General features: G+C 43.1%; 1 protein-coding gene across 2 annotated transcripts in view; it reads right to left on the bottom strand.

The window, feature by feature from the left end:
• Window positions 1–8,754: 8,754 nt before the first annotated feature.
• The window catches only part of LOC116481582 (dipeptidyl peptidase 8), a 48,718-nt gene continuing 42,289 nt past the window's right edge, over window positions 8,755–15,183 (bottom strand). For both annotated transcript variants that reach the window (XM_058427628.1, XM_058427629.1), the window contains one exon: window positions 8,755–13,328. In XM_058427628.1, the coding sequence (XP_058283611.1) occupies window positions 13,206–13,328 (123 nt within the window). In that variant the 3' untranslated portion in view covers window positions 8,755–13,205. The remainder of the gene's footprint in view (window positions 13,329–15,183) is intronic.

Here is a 15,183-nt window from a genome sequence, read left to right as displayed (position 1 = left end):
GGAGGCTGAGGTGGGCAGATCACTTGAGGTCAGGAGTTCAAGACCAGCATGGCCAACATGATGAAATCCTGTCTCTACTAAAAATACAAAAATTAGCTGGGTGTGGTGGTGCACACCTGTAATTCCAGCTACTCAAGAGGCTGAGGCAGGAGAATCGCTTGAACCCGGGAGGCGGAGGTTGCAGTGAGCCAAGATCACGCCACTGCACTCCAGGCTGGGCGACAGAGTGAGTGAGGCTCCATCTCAAAAGAAAGAAAGAAAGAAAGGAATGTGCAATACCAGAAGATCAGCCTTTGGGTCAGGTAAGTGGGAAGTATCTGAGGCCAGGGCAGAGTTCAGTCACCCCCACCGGAGGCTTTTGTACCCACCCTTGTTCATGGCCCAGAAGCTGCTGTCCTCCCAAGATCCCTGGGGCTGAGTCATGTTCCTTTCCCCTTCCAGCATCTATCTTCTCCCCAGGGTTTGGGCCTCACAGCTCATGTCCTGGAGAGCACACTGCACCCTCCGGCAGGCCTGGATGAGTGGGGTTGGATCAACAGCAGGAGGGCCAACTTCACTGTCATGAATCATTTCCAAATCCCCATCCCATGCCAGTCTGTACTTGACAATTTGCCCTCACAGCAACTCTGTGATGTATTAAAACTCCACTTTAGGGTCCAGGAAACCAAGGGTAGAGAAGCAGAGGTGTTGCTCAAAATCACAACTGCTGGATCTGAACCCAGCTCTATCAGCTCCCAAATTCTCTTCTCTTTTTCATGCTCTCTCTCCTTTCTCTGGGCAAGTTCAGGGAGATTCACATCCAAGATCCACCCAGCACACACTTCTTGAGCTCAGCATCAGCTCAGTCCCTGAAGGAACTCAGACTTCAGGCAAGTATCATATTTCCTTGATTCTAGGATCATTCTTGTGTGTGTGTGTGTGTGTGTGTGTGTGTGTGTGTGTGTGTGTGTGTGTGTTTGGTTTGGTTTTTTGTTTTTTGAGACAGGGTCTGGCTCTGTCACTTAGGCTGGAGTGCAGTGGTGCAATCACAGCTCACTGCAGCCTCAACTTCCTGGGCTCAAGTGATCCTTCTGCCTCAGCCTCCCAAGAAGCTAGGATGATAGGCAGGTACCACCATGCCTGGCTTTCTTTTTTTTTTTTTGAGACAGCGTCTTGCTCAGTCACCCAGGCTGGAGTGCAGTGGCGCCATCTCAGCTCACTGCAAGCTCCGCCTCCCGGGTTCACGCCATTCTCCTGCCTCAGCCTCCTGAGTAGCTGGGACTACAGGCACCTGCCACCATGCCAAATTTTTTGTATTTTTAGTAGAGACGGGGATTCACCATGTTAGCCAGGATGGTCTCCATCTCCTGACCTCGTGATCTGCCTGCCTTGGCCTCCCAAAGTGCTAGGATTACAGGCGTGAGCCACCGTGCCCGGCCCTGGCTTTCATATTTTTTGTAGAGATGGGGTCTTGCTATGCTGCCCAGGCTGGTCTTGAACTCCTGGGCTCAAGCAATCCTCCCACCTCAGCCTCCTAAATTGCTGGCATTACAGGCGTGAGCCACTGCACCTGACTCTTAGGATACAGTCTTAATTCACGTTTTGATGTTTCTAATATTAAGGTCTTACAAATGGTGACATCTTAGATTTTAGGAAATTTAGTAGGAGTTCTAGATTGAGAGTCCTAGATACTGTATTCAGGTGTCCACGTTCAGCTACCAACTAGTTTGTGCCTTTGGGGAAGTTGCTTTACCTCCTTGTACCTCAGGGAGTTAGTTGGTCTGAGTTTTGGTTCCAATTCTGCCACTGAACAGCTGTATGGCTTTGTAGTCCTCTGAGCCTCAGTTTCCTCATCTGAAAGTGAGGAGAGGGGTCATTGATTTTCTACCTGTTCTTTTAAGCTGCGGAACATGTTTTCCCTGATTATACATGAGTAAACAGTTAAGTTGCTGTGGGTGAAACAAGGGGTGGGGAGCTCCTCTACTCCCCGTACCTCTGCTGAAACCACCCTGGCAACAGCCTTGGCACTCTCGTTTTGGCAATTTCTCTGCTTGGGTCTGGCTCGGGAGAACATTGTTCTGGGAGGTGGAGACACAGCTAGAAGCCTTGAGCTTCAGTATGGACTCTAGGCAGCTGGTTTGGCTGCGGAGTAATCACTTCCCGGCTTCACATCAGCTTCTCGTCTGTTAAGTAAAGTGGTAAATTAGATGATTTCTAAAAATACGTTCGGCTCTAACGTTCTGTGAATAAAATCTTCCATTGCTCTACCTCAGGGACTCTGTCACTCAAGCTGGAGTGCATTGGCACGATCTTGGCTCACTGCAACCTCCACCTCCCAGGTTCAAGCGATTCTCCTGTCTCAGTCCTCCGAGTAGCTGGGATTACAGGTGTGTGCCACCACACCTGGCTACTTTTTGTATTTTTAGTAGAGATGGGGTTTAACCATGTTGACCATGCTGGTCTCGAACTCCTGACCTCAGGTGATCTGCCGTCCGCAGCCTCCCAAAGTGCTAGGATTACAGGCGTGAGCCACCAAGCCTGGCCAGAGACTCTACTCTGGTTAAACATTAGGATCACCTAGAGAACTTATTTTTAACAAATTAAAAGATGGCAGGACCTCCCCTCCCCATTTTGATGTAATGGATCCTGGGAGGGACTTATATATGAATGTTTTTAAAAGCTGACCAGGCAACTATAATAGCAACTAGGGTTGAGAAGGACAATATCTCCTGACCTGAAGCCTCAGTGGGGGATAAAGAATACAAACTACAAGGAGATTTTGAAAAAGGAGTTCTAAAAGCTTAAATTTGGGAAGGATTTGGTTTCTTTTGCACTTACAAACAAATTGGTAGATGGGTACTTAGGAACCTATAAGCTATCAATCAGACAACCCTAAATGGGGGATGTCAGATATTTTTATTTGAAAACTGTTTTGGTATTCAAGTATCTCATATATATCTGACCCTGCAGTAGGTATTATGGGTGAGAATTAAGCAAGTGTAAAGGTCCCACTTTGAGAGTCTGTGATCCAACTGGAGAAACAAAACCGGTAGCAAACAGTATGGTATGAAATTAAATGCTAGGCTGGGTGAGGTGGCTCATGCCTGTAATCCCAGCACTTTGGGGGACCGAGGTGGGCGGATCACTTGAGGTCAGGAGTTGAGACCAGCCTGGCCAACGTGGTAAAACACCATCTCTACTAAAAATACAAAAAGTAGTCGGGCACGGTGGCGCGTGCCTGTAATCCCAGCTACTCGGGAGGGTGATGCAGGAGAATAGCTTGAACCTGGGAAGCAGAGGTTGCAGTGAGCCGAGATGGCACCACTGCACTCCAGCCTGGGTTGACAGAGCAAGACTCCTTCTCAAAAAAAAAAAAAAAAAAAAAAAAAAAAATTAAATGCTAAATTCGAGATAACCTTTATTGAGTTACTGTGTATCAGGCACCATGTGCTTATGAATATTAACTAATCTAATCCTCCATTAAGTTTTTTTTGTTTTTTTTTTTTTTGAGAAAAGGTCTCGCTCTGTTGCCTGGGCTGGAGTGCAGTGGTGCAATCTCTGCTTATTGCGATCTCCACCCCCCAGGTTCAAGCCATTCTCATGCCTTAGCCTCTTGAGTAGCTAGGATTACAAGAGTACACCACCACAACCAGCTAATTTTTGTATTTTTAGTAGAGATGGGGTTTTGCCATGTTGGCTAGGCTGATCTTGAACCCCTGGCCTCAAGTGATCCTCACACCTCAGCCTCCCAAAGTGCTGGGATTACAGGTGTGTGCCACCTCACCCGGAGTGTTTTTTGTTTGTTTGTTTGTTTGTTTAGATAGGGTCTTGCTCTGTTGCCCAGGCTGGAGTGCAGTGGCGCGACCTTGGCTAACTGCAGCCTCTGCCTCCTGGGTTCAAGGGATTCTCCTGCCTCAGCCTCCTGCGTAGCTGGGGTTACAGGTGCATGCCACCATACCCAGCTAACTTTTGTATTTTTAGTAGAGACAGGGTTTCACCATACTGGCCACTGGCCAGGCTTTTTTTTTTTTTTTTAGACAGAGTCTCGCTCTGTTGCCCAGGCAGGAATGTAGTGGCATGATCTCTACTCACTGCAACCTCCGCCTCCTGGGTTCAAGCAATTCTCCTGCCTCAGCCTCCCTGGGTAGCTGGGATTTACAGGCACATGCCACCACGCCCAGCTAATTTTTGTGTATGTATATATACATGTATATATATATATTTTTTGAAATGGTATCTCGCTCTGTTGCCAGGCTGGAGTGCGGTGGCGCAATCTCGGCTTACGGCAACCTCCACCTCCCAGGTTCAAGCAATTCTCCTGCCTCAGCCTCCTGAGTAGCTGGGATTACAGGTGCACGCCACTATGCCTGGCTAGTTTTTGTATTTTTAGTAGAGATGGGGTTTCACCATGTTGGCCAGACTGGTCTTGAACTCCTGACCTAAGGTGATTGCCCGCCTTGTCCTCCCAAAGTGTTGGGATTACAGGCGTGAGCCACTGCGCCTGGCTGGAGGGTCTTGAATGTCAGCCAGAACTTGGATTTGATTAGGGACTAGAGCACCGCTTGAAGTTGGGCAGGAAAAAATTAGCTTGCCAGGCTGGGCACAGTGGCTCATGCGTATAATCCCAGCACTTTGGGGGGCTGAGGCAGGAGGACTGCTTGAGCCCAGGAATTCAAGACCAGCCTGTTAGAACAAAGTGGGACCCCAGTCTGTACAAAAAATGAAAAAATTAGCTGGGAGTGGTGGTGCGTGCCTGAAGTCCCAGCTATTTGGGAAGGTGAGGTGGGAGGATCACCTGAGCCTGGGAGGTTGGGGTCGCAGTGGGTGTGTTCATGCCACTGCATTCCCACCTGGGCAACAAAAGGAGACCCTGTCTTAAAGAAAAGAAAAGACAAAAAAAGCTTCCTTTAAAGTAAGTGGCTTTTGGATGGAAAGTGGAGTGGGTCCCAAGAGCCTACTGAGGGCAAGGACTGTATCCACTTCAGTTCTGTTTTCTGATGGCCTAGCATAGACCTGGCACATGATCCTAAATATTTGCTAAATGAAAGTTGAGAAATGCTTATTTGAAGTCTCTTGGAATTCTATTCTTCACCCTGAACTCAGAGTGGATAGAGAGCTGCTGTATTTACCCGGCATTGAGATCGTGAGACCCAGACTGGGAAAGGAGCAACAACGGGAAAGAGGAATGGACGGTTGAGACAGCTTAAAGCAATTAACTGGCAGGGCAACACATCAAGTACCCAACTGAACTTCAGACAGTGGTATACACATGCATGCTTAGGGATGCAACTATGACCAGGTATGTGCTCAGTAATTAAGCCAGCACAGAGAGTTCATTTTACAGAGGAGCCGTGTGGTTTCCAGAACCATCCTGGCCAGAGGACTGACCTTCCTGCAAGTAACTGTCACCTGTGAGTAGAATGTTAAGCTATGCCACATCTACAGAGTGTTTTTCCAATAAAGATGGGGGAATCCTGGAGCTGGCTAAGGACAACTATCCTGGCTAATTGCTTCCACAAACTTCTATTTTAAGAACACAGGTTTGGAGCCCAATTTACAGACAGCATCTTTAGTAAGGAGTAAGGAACAAACAGCAAACTGAACAATCTGTGTCTCAGAGCTGAAATTACAATGGGAGCTCAACCTCTTCCAGGGTGATAGAGCCAGTAGATGAGTCCTTAAATCCTGGTAAATCCCCAAACTACACCGAACCCAAAATAAAATTATACTCTGGTTATGAGATTCTCATACTGTGACTGTTTCACTCTGCTTCCCACAAAAGCACCAAGGGATCATTATCTGCCTCTTCATATCCATTGGGTGGGGTGGGTGAGGTTAAAAGGGCCAAAGGGAAGTCAAAAGGCTTTAAGGCTGTAGCACTTGCTCCGACTCTGGGGCACTGGAGTTCTACAGCTGGAAGTCTACACCTCCATCACAGTATGCAGACAGGGTCTTGTTGCCCAGGCTGGACTGCAGTAGTATAATCATAGCGCACTGCAGCCTCAACCTCCTGTGCTCAAGTAATCCTTTGCCTCAGTCTCCTGAGTAGCTGGGACTACAGGCGTGCACTACCATGCTCAGTTAGTTTTAAAATTTTTAGTAGGGACAAGATCTTGCTATGTTGCCCAGGCTGGTCTCAAACTCTTGAGCTCACGCAGTCCTCCCACCTTGGCCTCTCAAAGTGCTGGGATTACAGGTGTGAGCCACCTCGTCTGGCCTGAAAGCTAATTAAAAAAAAAAAAAATTTATTTTGAGACAAGGTCTGGCTCTGTTGCCCAGGCTGGAGTGCAGTGGTGTGATCTCAGCTGACTGCAGCCTCTGCCTCCAAGGCTCAAGCGATCCTCTCACTTCAGCCTCCCGAGTAGCTGGAACTACAGGCATGCATCACCACACCCAGGTAGGTTTTGTATTTTTGTAGAAATGGGGTTTCACCATGTTGCCCAGGCTGGCCTTGAACTTGTGAGCTCAAGCAATCTGCCCACCTTAGCCTCCCAAAGTGCTAGGACTGCAGGCATGAGCCACTGTGTCAGGTGAAAGCTGATTTTTGATAGGCCAAGGTAATCTATAAAATTTCCCAACCATAGTGCCATAAATAGATCATATGTATAATGAGATACTAATTTCTTTAGAGCTTAGGTGGGCCTGGACAGTCACTTCTGGCTACGAGCAGCCTTAACAGCTTACCCCAGTGTGCCTGTTTATCCCTGTGTCATACGAGTGTCTTTTTTTGTGTTACAAGATGAAAAGGTTAGGAAGCACTCATCTACAGCAGTCCCTTACTTTTTATTTTTTTGAGATGGAGTCTCACACTGTTGCCCAGGCTAGAGAGCAGTGGCATGATCTTGGCTCACTGCAACCTCTGCCTCCCAAGCTCAACCAATTCTCCTGCCTTAGCCTCCCGAGTAGCTGGGATTACAGCCATGTGCCACCATGCCCAGCTAACTTTTGTATTTTTAGTATGCAAAAGTTTATTCACCATGTTGGCTAGCTGGTCTTAAACTCCTGACTTCAAGTGATCTACCCGTCTCAGCCTCCCAAAGTGCTAGGATTACAGGTGTGAGCCACTGCACCCGGCCTAGCAGTCCCTTATTTTAAAATCATCTTTATTCCTAATAATTTTTGTATACAAAATAAAAGTTTAAGACCCTAATACAGCCGTGGTTCTTAACTTTTTTTGGGTCACTATCCCTTTGAGTATTTGAGTATTTGATAAAGCCAAAGAGCCTATCTCCAGAATAATACACTACTACTTTTCATGCAAGACTTCACATACAACTTGAGGGTTACAGAATCCAGATTAAGCCTCTGTTCTGGAAGGATTATCACACAAACCCACATTTACTTATTTCAGAGGGGTTCATCTGCTTCCCCTCTGCCCTTTCTCTAATAAAACTTCAAAAAACCAGAATATTGTCAGGCCGGACGTGGTGGCTCACACCTGTAATCCCAGCACTTTGGGAGGCTGAGGCAGGCACATCACCTGAGGTCATTACAGACTTCGAGACCAGCCTGGCCAACATGGTGAAACCTCGTCTCTACATTAGCCAGGTGTGGTGGCAGGCGCCTGTAATCCCAGCTACTTGGGAGGCTGGGGCAGGAGAATCGCTTGAACCTGGGCAGGGGAGGTTGCAGTATGCCAAGATTGCACTGCTACACTCCAGCCTGGGTGACAGAACAAGACTCCACCTAAAAAAAAAAAAAACAGAAACCTCTGAAAAACACAGTAAATTAAACTCCCTCGGCCAGGCACGGTGGCTCACGCTTGTAATCCCAGCACTTTGCGAGGCCGACGCGGGTGGATCACGAGGTTAGGAGATCGAGACCACGGTGAAACCCCATCTCTACTAAAAGTACAAAAAAATTAGCCGGGCATGGTGGCGGCCGCCTGTAGTCCCAGCTACTCGGAGAGGCTGAGGCAGGAGAATGGTGTGAACCCGGGAGGCGGAGCTTGCAGCGAGCCGAGATGGCGCCACTGCACTCCAGCCGGGGTGAGAGAGTGAGACTCTGTCTCAAAAAAAAAAACAAAATAAAAAAATTAAAAAAATAAACTCCCTCAAAGTTTCCTGGGCAGTAGGGGCCAGGTGTGGTGGCTCACACCTGTAATCCCAGCACTTTGGGAGGCCAAGGCAGGTGGATCACGAGGTCAGAGTTCAGGAGATCGAGACCATCCTAACACGGTGAAACCCCATCTCTACTAAAACTACAAAAAATTAGCCAGGCATGGTGGCGGGTGCCTATAGTCCCAGCTACTTGGGAGGCTGAGGCAGGAGAATGGTGTAAACCTGGGAGGCAGAGCTTGCAGTCAGCCAAGATTGCGCCACTGCACTCCAGCCTGGGCGGCAGTGTGAGACTGTCTCAAAAAAATTAAAAAAAAAAAAAAAAAAATTTCCTGGGCAGCATGTAAAAGCCACTATCAACTAACTCTAGGTGGTATTCCCACAAACCCCCAGCTGCTCGGGGGTAGAGGTTGGGATAGGGGGATATGCTCCTCACTGGCTCCAAGCACCATTTACCCTTGTAGTATCAACTGCTGGATGTTGGGAACCACTTGCAGATAGAAAGCAGTTCTCTACACACCTCCCATTGGGCTTGGATGCATTTTGGTTAGTGTTTATACTGAAACCCCCATGTAATCCTTCATACTGCAGTTTCTCTTCTCCACTGCAAGCACATGACCTTGTTCATGTATATTAGTCACTCCACAGTTGTCACTAATCAAGGCAAGGTTGTACATTTCCCGTGGGGAAATGGGAGAAAAAGGAACACTTAAATCAATTAATTTCAGCAGCATCTTTATTGCAACAAAGAACCTGTAATAAAATGCAACAAAACTAATGTTTCACTTTACATGATTAAAAGCCATATACCTAAAAATGAGAAAACCCATAAGCTTACTGGAGTGAGACATGCAATTCTTTTTATACAAGTCAATGCTTAAAACAGCAGGCACTTTATGTTCTAAAATTAAACACCTGAATTCCAATTTTGCTGAATACAACATAAATTTGTTTTGGGGTTACTTAAAAACAAACATACAAACACTACTTTCTCTTTATCTGTAAAGGACTTACCAAATGATTACCTAGAGCCCAGCACCTTGCACTAACATCTCCATATTTGAGGCTGGAAGATGGATAGGTGAGGCTGGGTGAGGCTGGGAAGGTGGGAGTCAAAAAAGTTTCCTTTTTCCTTTATATCTGCTGGGAATAGACACACTCACCTTATATAGTTTAGAAATGGCCATGTCTCTTTTCTTACATCAAATAGCTATAAAGATGGGCTCCCAGGCTTAAGCAAGCACTCTACTCTATATTCCAATCCTCAAATCCCCCACTATACCAAGGAAGACACATTTAGTGCAATGAGTTTAATTAACTTCAGAATGTCATATACTAATTAGAAGTACTGCTTCATTAATAAGCATGCTTAGCATTTACTTTGGAATGGAAAAATTAACCATTTTTATGTGGTTACCTTTAAAATGTTTTACAGGAATATATTAATAAATATTTCTTTAAAAATTTACCTTTTCTATATATCATTTAACTATCATGAGGCAGGACACCTGGCTGGAGTCCAGCACCAACTGGATACTAACTGGCTGTGTGGTCATGGGTATATTTCCTCCTCTCTCTCTAGCATGTAGGTTGTTCTTCTAACAAATCAGAATATTAGATTAGGTTAAATCAAAGATTGATTCCATCTTGAAAAATGCATAATTTAATAATGAGAAATCTTATAGGAATCATTCCACCTAAAGAGAACTATGCTATAGAAAGGCGGGCTATACTTTCTGGAAGGAATAAAACAAGTAGTAAAAAAAAAAAAAAAAAAAGTAAGCATCGGTATCAATATCGCATTCTTTTAAAAGGTAATGCATGCATTGTGACCTAATCCTCTTGTATGAGGCTTTGGAAAAGAACCAGGAATGGCATAGAGAGAAAAACTTTCATTCCAAAATTAATCTCCAGACAAAGGGGATAGAAACAAAGTAAACAACATCTCCTGCTGCTTTCAGAGTGAGAAGGGGCCAGTTACCACAGATGAGCAGCTTCATGGACTACTGCTTAGGTTCTTGTGAATCAGTCCAGTGTAAAAAATCACCTATTATTAATCCAACTCCATTCTCTAAAGAAGAGTTTCTTAAAGTAGTCCACAGATGACTTACTGTAGGATTCGCCTGGAAAGCTTGTTGGAAATGCACATTCCTGGTGTCTACCCAAATCAATGGGATACAAATTTTTATTTATTTATTTTGAGGCAGAGTCTCACTCTGTCGCCCAGACTGGACTACAGTGACGAAATCTCAGCTCACTGCAACTTCCGCCTCCCAGGTTCAAGCGATTCTCCTGCCTCAGCCTCCCGAGTAGGTGGGATTATAGGCACACGCCATCATGCCTGGCTAATTTTTTTGTACTTTTAGTAGAGATGGGGTTTCACCATGTTGACCAAGCTGGTCCTGACTTCAAGTGATTCACCCGCCTTGGCCTCCCAAAGTGCTAGGATTACAGGCGTAAGCCACCATGCCTAGCCTAGGAATACATATTTTTAAGAGTGAGATTCAAAACTCTACATTTCTTTTAGTAAGTATCCCAGATGAATCTTAGATTTTGAGTTCCACTACTCTATAATGCTCAAGTAACTATCCCTCTGGATGGTTGTTCAAGTGTACACATTTATCAAGTCTTTAAAAACATAGTATGATATTTAACCTAGTGCTTTTTGGCTCCCACTAAACTGTTGCTACTTTTATACGTTCTTGCTGTTTAAGCTGTTTAAGCTGTACCCCATACTCAGGGGGTACAAACTTTTAGTGAGATTTCTACTGATTGCCTCAATTGACTATGATATTTTCCACACTGGTTGTAAAAAGCAAATTCAGTCAAACTGTCTTTCTGTAAGTGAATTCATTCAGGTATTTTTTCCCGCTAAAGAAGCAAAATGGCACTTAAGTGACTGGGAGTGATAACAGAAGCATTCTTTGTGATAGGAGGAAAGAAGGCAACATGCAAAAGGAAAAAACCTGTGAATTCAAGAGTACATGAAGTTTTTAAAGTTTGTTTTGGTAAAATAAGAGATGCCATTTTGAAGAAACAGCCTTAATGGGTGAGAGGTTTCAATGGAGTAGCTGCTTAAAAGCTACTGTATACCATTTCTACTTTGCATATATTATAAGGATAGATCCTTCGAGGCCAATTAGTCCAAACAAAACAAAACAAAACAAAACAAAACAAAACAAAACAAAACACCCTCCACAGTCAGATATATACTTAAGGGGGAAAATACTGTCTTGGGGAAGAAAGTTACCCAAATCAATTTAATTTAACATTGAAAATATATATAAACAAATCTTGGCATGGGAAAATATCAAACATGAAAAGCAATACATATACAGATAATAAGAAAAAGCATGGTATCTATTACACAGTATAAATACAAACAGCAAAACCCAATACCTTTCCCAAAGACAGAACCACCATGTCATCCTGCCATTTCTGGGCTTTCCCTACCTCCCACTTGGTGTCAATGAAGTCCACCTCTTACCAATAGTCACCAACCTTACTAATGGAGGCTGTGCTCTCTATGGGGAAATCTACTCTCTCTGTAGTGATGAGAAAGAAATATACCAAATGTTTTTGGAGTGTTGTTTAAAAGTATTGGTAATAACTTTCTAAACACTGAAGTGTGTGATAAAAAGCATCAAACTCATAGATGCCTTCCCTGCCACTGGTGTCAATGTGACAGATCTAGCACCCCAAGACTCTAACAGGGCAGATCTCAATTAGCACCTGAAAGCCTATGAGCTCTCTTCATAGCTAAATCCTAGTGCTAAACCAAGAAACGTTCATTATCATTCAAGAAAACTGTTTATAGGCTTTAAACACCAAAAAAAAAGAGAGTCATGGCTTGCCAGGGATTAGTTTATGGTAAAGAGGTTATCTGTAAACATTTGTATTTTAAGCTTACAATATCTAAATTATGTTCAAATAATTTTAAAAGGATAAAGTTTAAATTTGTAAGATTTCTAAACCTAAGAGGAAAAAAAAATAATTATAAAAGTAACTCTAAGGAACTTTTCCTCCCCTGAATCATTTTACTCTGTAGCTGTGCTGGCAAGACAGTGATTTATTGATTCTGGTTTCCTTAATATTCTAGTTGTTTAAATTTCAGTTTCCAAACACTTTCATGAGTATTTTTGTTAAAACTACTTCTGCTTAGTTTTTAATCAGGCCCTCACCACCTCTTCTCTCTGTCATTCCCCAAACCCAGGTCTCCCCACCCCACTGTGATTCCCTTCAATCTCCTTAAAATTCTAGAATATTTTAATAAGGAAATATCAAATGGAAACTGGCACCACTAGATTTTCTGAAGAATTCTAGTGAATGTGTACTTTTTCCTTTTCTTAAAGGAAAAAAAAAAAAACTTGCCTGCAAATATTTAAGCTCTAATCATTTGATTAAAAATTTTCTGCCTGTAATTATCAATATCATGACTAATTAAATCCATGCTACATATACAGTTACTAGCCTTTATGCAAAAGGAAAAGCCCACTCTGTTAATATCATCAAAGAAAAATGAGAATTATTTATAATAGATACAGATTAAATTGGCTAAAAACTGGTCAGTGCCAAAACAAGTGTCTTTAGGAGGCCACTAAGTTATCCTTGAAAAATCATTAATGAATGACTGGTTAAGTCAAGTTTAATAGCTATTAGTTCATAACATGCTGGATATGCCCAAGCAATGAAACATAAGCTATTCAATTACATTTAAGTGCTATCAAATCTGTAACTAGTCAGAGATTCTGGAACTGAACCAAACCAATCACTAATATCATCATATTTTAACAAACTCAAAAGTATACTGTAAAAATACACTAAGTTCATGAAGTTTATAATACTATTAAAAGTGAAAATAGGGTAGTATGAATACATGGTGCTAATGTCTTTTTTTTTTTTTTTTTTTTTTTTTTTTTTTTTAGTAATTCTCATGGTATTGCTGGATCTCTCAGGAATATATATCATTTGATTTTGAGCATGTGGGGTTAAGGTATTAGATTACTACCACAAACTGTAGACCCCTGCATGGCACCACATTTATTTTCAGGAGTAGATGTTACGTGGCAGGTATCAAATGTGATGATCAATTCTGTGTTTTCTATTGATTAAACCTCCTCATTTGGTTAAATAGCCAGTGTATACCAGAGAGTTCTACACAGGTCAAAATTATATCACTTTTAGAGCAGCAATACGTGATCCAAGGTTTTCTTGAAGGTAGTGCAAAAGATGCAGTTCATAATGTTCTCCAGATTCAGGAACTCTTATGCTGTGTCTCTCCTGAGGATAGATCTTACCAACAACAAAAAATAAAGATACAAAAAAAAAAAAAAAAGAATTTAGTAATACATCTTCTTCCAAAGCTTTCCAGAGATTTTTTTTTTTTTCCGAGACGGAGTTTCACTCTTGTTGCCCAGGCTGGAGTGCAATGGCGCAATCTTGGCTCACCGCAACCTCTGCCTCCCAGGTTCAAGCAATTCTCCTGCCTCAGCCTCCTGAGTAGCTGGGATTACAGGCATGCACCACCACGCCTGGCTAATTTTGTATTTTTAGTAGAGACAGGGTTTTTCCATGTTGAGGCTGGTCTTGAACTCCTGACCTCAGGTGTTCTGCTCGACTCGGCCTCCCAAAGTGCTGGGATTACAGGCGTGAGCCACCGCGCCCGGCCCGCTTTCCAGAGATTTTTAACAGGATTAATAATATGAAGCACACCCTCTGCAATATTGTAGAATAAATCCTATCTAAACGCTCCTCTCCTCATCTTATGATTTCCTTAACATTAGGCTTAATGATAGATTTATCTGTAGACCAATGGTTTGTTCTCTAAGTGCGGTCTACAGACTTTCAGAGGTCTCTGAAACCTTTTCAAGGGATACACATGGTCAAAACTACTTTTAGAACAACACAAAGACATTATTTGCCTTTACTTGTTGTGTCAGCATTTACAGTGATGATGCAAAAGCAAAGGTGAATAAAACTGCTGGTTAGCATGAATCAAGGCACTATCATTAAACTGCACTAGAAGTCACAGTATTCCTCACCACCACACACCTCCAATAAAAAAGAAAAATGTCAGTTTCAATTAAGTAGCAGTAAAAATTAGAATTTATTAAGTTACAATCTTTGAGTAGAAGTCTTTTTAATACTCTGTGTTTATGAAATGGGAATGCATAAAGCACCTGTGCTACAGGATGTCTCAAAGAAAAGTACTAGTGTGAATGAGTCACAAGCTGAACTGCTGCTTTTTAAATGGAACTCCATTTTTAACTTCAAAGAATGACTGACAACTATGGTTATTTAGGGTATCCAGTAAATATTTTCTCAAAAGTGAATGAATTGAGCTGGTCACTTCAAGGACAACACTGACAGTATTTGTTGCCAATGATAAAATCTGGGCTTTTGAGTCAGAATTTTGGGAAACTTGCGTCTACTACTATTAACTAACGAGCTTCCCAATACTTAGACACTTTTCTGATGAGATCAGTGGTAATATTATTATATGTGATTTTAAAAATATTATAAAATAAAAGGAGTAAATACTTGGAAGACTGGCATAACACAGTTAGCCAGTGTTTTCCAGATGGCCAATGCATGGTAAAAGATCCGTTTGAAGTATAAGATCCACACTTTAATGTGACAGAGTATGAAGTTTATATATATCACTTCAGATTCCACACTAAAACCTAGCTTTACGCCAGATGCAGTAGCCCAATCCCTGTAGTCTCAGCTACTTGGGAGGCTGAGGTGGGAGGATTACTTGACCCCAGGAGTTCGAAACTAGCCCAGGAATCATAGTAAGACTCTATTTAAAAATAAATAAATAAATAAAAAACAACAAAAAATTCCTTGGCTGAGCATGGTAGCTCACCCTGCAATCTTAGCACTTTGGGAGGCTCAGGTGGGAGGATCACTTGAGTTCAGGAGTTTGAGATCAGCCTGGGCAACTTAGTGACACCCATCTCTATTTACTTTTAAAAATATATTTAGGCCAGGCACGGTGGCTCACGCCTGTAATCCCAGCACTTTGGGAGGCCGAGAAGGGCGGATCACGAGGTCAGAAGATCGAGACCACCCTGGCTAACACAGTGAAACCCCGTCTCTACTAAAAATACAAAAAATTAGCTAGGCCGTGGCGGCGGCACCTGTA

This window comes from Hylobates moloch, unplaced genomic scaffold, assembly GCF_009828535.3.
Source record: "Hylobates moloch isolate HMO894 unplaced genomic scaffold, HMol_V3 SCAFFOLD_14, whole genome shotgun sequence".
Lineage (NCBI taxonomy): Eukaryota > Metazoa > Chordata > Mammalia > Primates > Hylobatidae > Hylobates > Hylobates moloch.
This window is presented reverse-complemented; position numbering and strand designations above follow the sequence as displayed.